The 5,413-nt window shown below is 46.9% G+C and overlaps 1 protein-coding gene across 1 annotated transcript; it reads right to left on the reverse strand.

Moving 5' to 3' along the window:
- Positions 1-1,541: 1,541 nt before the first annotated feature.
- LOC116468353 (small ribosomal subunit protein eS19-like) lies at positions 1,542-2,122 on the reverse strand. The gene has a single exon (XM_032755291.2). It carries the CDS (start codon positions 2,093-2,095, stop codon positions 1,673-1,675), a length of 423 nt encoding a protein of 140 aa, XP_032611182.1. The 5' UTR covers positions 2,096-2,122; the 3' UTR covers positions 1,542-1,672.
- Positions 2,123-5,413: the final 3,291 nt, after the last annotated feature.

The following is a 5,413-nucleotide window of genomic DNA, read 5'->3' on the forward strand; positions in this document are numbered from 1 at the left end:
TCTGCTTCTGGAGGGAGTGGGGTCAGTGGCCAGCACTTCAGCCTCAGTGGCAGCAGCCAGCTGTGGTGGTAGCTGCAGGTAGGGAATCTCAGTGGGCGCCAGGGCCATGGAGATGCAGGCACTGCTGGGCCCCAGGGAGAGTGCTGTTTGCATGGTGTTGGGCTCTCAAAATAGCACCTTACAGGAGCTGCTGATGCCTTAGGGATATGTGGGATCCAGTGTGAACTCCCTCTCTGGGGCAGTGCCATTGTGTGGTCTCCAGGAAGCTCTCTGTTTTCGTCTCAGGGCCCCCGCGGGTCAGGGGCTCTACCATGGCTAGGACTGCAGGAGTCCACGCATGGCTGGGACTGCAGGAGTCCACGGTGAGAATGTGGACCATGAGGCGTCTCTCACTTCCCTTTTCCCCACAATGGGGAGTCTCTACAGACTCCTAGCTGGTCCTGGCTGAGCAGGCTGCCTTGCTTCCCTTTTATTCCTTGCCTTAGGTGTTTTCTGACGCTTCTCCATTGAATTCTAGTGTTCTTTTTTGGATGACCTATTTGAAATGTGACTATCTACTCACTATTTAGGTTCTTCTTTGTGGAGGAGGCAAGTACCAACCATCTTTAAGCCCCTCTGACTTGAACTTCTGAGAACCAGAATCTTCCTAGAGGCCTTAAGTACATGGTGAGATGGTATCTAAGGAAGATGAATCTGTTTATTTGCAGTAGTGGAAGAAAACAGTGGCATAAGTAATCACAAATAGCAGATTATTATAAAATGATGTAGCAGGTGCCATAATATCCTCAATCTGTTGTTTTCAAGCTATGAGTTTCAGAATGCTAGGGCTCCTGGGAAAGGCCTTGGGGATACTAAGCGGGGTGAGTGGATGAGGCAAAGCTGAGGGGAAGCGGGACTCAGCACCCCTCTCCCATTCCCACCTTAACTGGAACAGCACTGTTTTTATTGTTTTAACACATGGAGTTCCAGATAACATTTATTTTCAGACAAGAATTTAATAGATCTTAACTGAACAACATCAATTAATTACAGAAATACATAGCCAGACAAATGTGCCAGGAGGGGGTTGTTTGAGGATAAATACTTTGCTGGGCATTCACCTCCCAGAGCTGTTGGAGATTACTTCACATTTTCAGCTGTGAGATACCAGCTCTGACAAGGGGAAGATTCTCCCGGAGAAGACAGATTTGGAAGGCTGCGGATATGCCTGTGCCCCAGGAAAAGACTGAACCCGGCTCACTTTATTCAACACACTGTGCAGTGGCCTTTCAACTCTTAGCCCTGGGGCCTGTCTCAGGACCAGTCAGGCTCTCTGTCTTCAACTTGATTCCCTCAGCAAGTCCCAAGGCCTGCTTTCCTCTTCCGGTAGCTACCCTCTGAGGCAGATTTGGAGTGGGGCAATTCCTGTCTCCCAAACCCTCTTCCCTTCTCTTTGTTACCCCAGACAAATACTCAAGAGCTTTTCACCCTGGATAACTAGACCAGGGTAACAAAAACAACAAACCTAGGGAAGTTACACAGGTTCTAGATTCTTATAAATATATTTTGAATCCCCTGGCTTTTGTCTCCTTCACAAGAGATAATAATGGATAAATTCTGCCCTCCACATTTATTTATTTATTTTTATTTATTTTTACGAACGAGGCAATTTATTAACCTAGCATGGTTCGTTCTAATGCTTCTTGTTGTCAGCTGCCACCTCTCCAGTGATTCTGTCCACATCTCTCTGTCCCTGAGGTGTCAGTTTGTGGCCCCTATCTTGGCCCTTTTCCACCATTTTCAGCCCCTCCAGGGCTTGGAGGACCCGGCGGGCCACACTCTTGGAGCCTCGACTGAAGTGACTGGGCGTAACGCCATTTCTTTGGTGTCCCCCATCAATCTCCGTCATGGAGCCAACCCCAGCACCACCCCGGAGGTACAGGTGCCACGCTGTGGAAGCAGCTCGTGTGTAGAACCAGTTCTCATCACAGGGAGCAAGCTCTTTATGCTTGGCCACGCATTTGGGGACTTTCAGCTGCCCGGACTTTTTGAGAAAGGCTGCCAGAGCTCTGACGAACTCCTGCAGGTCCACGTCTTTTACAGTAACTACAGGCATCCTGCGGCTTCTGTGCTGCCAGCCAGGGGAAAGGGCCACATTTATTTTTAAGTGACCTCACCAATGATCTTTCATTCAGACCTGACTCTTAGATGTCCCCAAGGAATGATGTGAGCCCGCCCCTTGTCTTAGGAGTTCTCTGATCTTCTGTCCCACATGAAAAGGATCCCCTTTAAGCAGTTTCTCATAGTCATGCCTTCATCCCATTACTTCATACATGACCTTATACTATGTGTCCTGGGTTGTTAAGGATGTGTAACAAATCACCCAAAATTTAATGGCTTAAAATAATAATGATTTACTGTCTCATGGTTTCCGCTGGTTAGGAATTTAAGGAGGTCTCCGCTGGGCAGTTCTGGCTCAAGGTCTGTCATACGCTTGTAATAATATGTCAGCTGAGGCTACAATCATCTGAAGGCTTTACTAGGATAGGAGGATCCACTTCCAAGGTGGCTCATACATATGAATGGCAAGTTGGTTGCTGGCTGTTGTCCAGGGACTCAGTTCCTCTCCATGTGGGCCTCTCCACATTGCTGCTTGAGTGTTCCTATGGCAGCTGGCCTCCCCCAGAGCAAGAAATCCAAGAGACCGGCCGGGTGCGGTGGCTCATGCTTGTAATCCCAGCACTTTGGGAGGCTGAGGCTGGCGGATCACGAGGTCAGGAGATCGAGACCACGGTGAAACCCCGTCTCTACTAAAAATACAAAAAATTAGCCGGGCGTGGTGGCAGGCGCCTGTAGTCCCAGCTACTTGGAGAGGCTGAGGCAGGAGAATGGCATGAACCCGGGAGGCGGAGCTTTCAGTGAGCGGAGATCGCGCCACTGCACTCCAGCCTGGGCGACAGAGCAAGACTCCGTCTCCAAAAAAAAAAAAAAAAATCCAAGAGACCAAGATGGGTGCTGGAATGACTTTTATAACCTAGCCTTGAACATCATACACTATCAATTCTACCCTCTTTTACTGGCCACAAAGGTCCAACCCTGAATCAATGTGAAAGAGGATTACAAAAGGAGGCAAGGGTCATTGGAAGTCATCTTGGAGGCTGGCTCACTATACTATAGAAGGGCCAGAAGAAGACCAGGCTCAAAGAAAAAGAAAAGGCAGCTAGTAGATGCCCTGGAATGCAAACTAGGTATTGAGTGAGTAAGAGAGAGTCTCTGCCCTCTTGAAGCTTGTAATCTAGTGGGAATGACAAGTTTCATATGAATAATTGCACTTGGAATAAAACCCAATATCCTGAACCTTGCCCCTACCTATTCTTTTCTTCTCCTCATCTCCTTTCTCACTGAGCGCCAGCCACACTTCATTCCTTCAAAAGGCTGAGCTCTTACCTTCCTTAGGGCCTTTGTACTTGCTATTCTCACCATTCAGGTCTCTGACTTAAATGCTACCTGATATTTTCTTGGGTATTTGTTGTCTGCCTCCCCCTACTAGAAAGTAAGCCACATGATAACAGAGACTTGTTAAGTCTCCTTCACTGCTACCTCCCCAGACATGAAATGGCACTTGTTACATATTAAGTGATGAATATATAGCCTAATGGGCAAATGAAATACCCACTTTCTGACCAAATTGTATAAAATTTTCCTTCTAGAATATTGTAAACTCAAGCTCTATCCCTATTTCTTGGCCATCTTGCAATCCGAAGGTTGGTGAATTACAGACTTATTCTACAATCTAACCTTGCAAATTCCTTGCCTCTGAGCAAATGGGTACCTCTGCCACGCCTGATTTCTAGATTCAGTTACTTCTTCCCAGGCCAACTATATTATTTGTATTTTTCCACTGGACTGAGTCCTCCATTTCTGATTGCCTTTCCTTGGTTTCCTGTCCCAACTTTCCACCCTCCTCCAAAGGAAGGGCAATTCCAGCCTTGTTTTGCTGCATTTGTGTTTTCAGCTTTCTTGGGCTAAAATATTGAAAGCATTGCTCATTAGCATCCCAGATTTCCTGCTTTTCAGGGGAAATGACATGATGAGCAGGGCCCCATGTGTATTTATTTCGAAAATATGTTTTTTAATTTGAAAGCAAATGGACGCTGCAGGTCTGCAGGTCATTTCACCTGCTGTGGCATGTGATTAGTGAGGCCTTTTCTCTCTGGGTGGTGGTGCCAGCTAATGGACTCATGCTCCCTATGTATGTTTATCTTCAGTTAATTAAAATTTTGCCAAATCTTCCTCACAGCCCTTGTGCACGGCAAGGCCAAGCCTTGACTGGTGGCACTGATCCGGGCTGGCAGGGTGGATGGGGGTGGTCATCCTATTAAATATTAATCTAAGAAGGCAATCAAGCCTGTGGGCTTCCACCCCTGAGGTTCTCCCGCTGGGAAGTCACAAATCGATGCCAGAGCTCCGTGCTTGTGGCAACTCTTCCTGCCAGACCTGAGTCAGCAAAAGACGCAGTTTTACCGAACAGTTATTTGACAATAAATCTGAGTAGAATTCTGGGAGATCTCTCTTAAATACTGGAATGAATTACACACACATCTATCTGGAAAGGGAATGTTAACTAGCTGGTGAAACTGCACCTCATGAATGATGAATGGGCCACTTTGCCAGGATTTATTTTGAAGTTAAGGTCAGATGAAGACGCTATAGCAAGTATCCTATACTTCAGATGGCAGTTTCGAAAATCTGCCTATGCCAGGGATGGGGGAGGAGATTAAAGATTCATTTGGCTCCCAAAGCCTCCATTGCCCCATTTTCAGAAATGTGGACATTGCCTCCTCACAAGTTCACCTTCCTTCAATCACTTCAGTCACCTTCCTTCTGTCCTAGCTGCCAAATCATTTCGGCAGATTCTTCTGCTGACAAACATGAAAGATAGAGCACTCTATTGTGGGCTGAATTTTGTTCCCCAAAAAGATACATTAAAGTCCTAACCCCTAGGACTGTGAATGGGGCTTTAATTGGAAATAGGATCTTTGCAGATGTAATTAATTAAGATGGGTGGGCCCTGATCCAATGATGGGTGTCCTTATAAGAAGAGATAACAGACACAGGCAGGAAGACAGCCATGTGACAAGGGAGGCAGAGATGGGGGTCGGGGGTCAGGCATCTATAAGCCAAAGAATGCCAAGGAATGTCAGCAGCCATAAGAAGCTAGGAAGAAGCACATACGGATCTCCTAGAGCCTTCAGAGAGAGCACGGCCCTGCCACCATATTGATTTCAGACTTCCAGCCTCCAGAATTGTGAAAGAGTACATTTCTGTTGTTTTAACGCAGCAAGTTTGTGGTACTTTGCTATGGCAGCTCTAGGAAACTAACACGCACTCTACTCCTAACCCTGATGCTGACTGCCATGGCTGTTTGCCTCCT

Source organism: Hylobates moloch, unplaced genomic scaffold (assembly GCF_009828535.3).
Source record: "Hylobates moloch isolate HMO894 unplaced genomic scaffold, HMol_V3 SCAFFOLD_5, whole genome shotgun sequence".
In the NCBI taxonomy this organism is placed as follows: domain Eukaryota; kingdom Metazoa; phylum Chordata; class Mammalia; order Primates; family Hylobatidae; genus Hylobates; species Hylobates moloch.

Excerpts from the sequence above, each read along its gene's own strand:
- LOC116468353 (XM_032755291.2), bottom strand. The coding sequence starts at position 2,095 with ATGCCTGTAGTTACTGTAAAAGACGTGGACCTGCAGGAGTTCGTCAGA.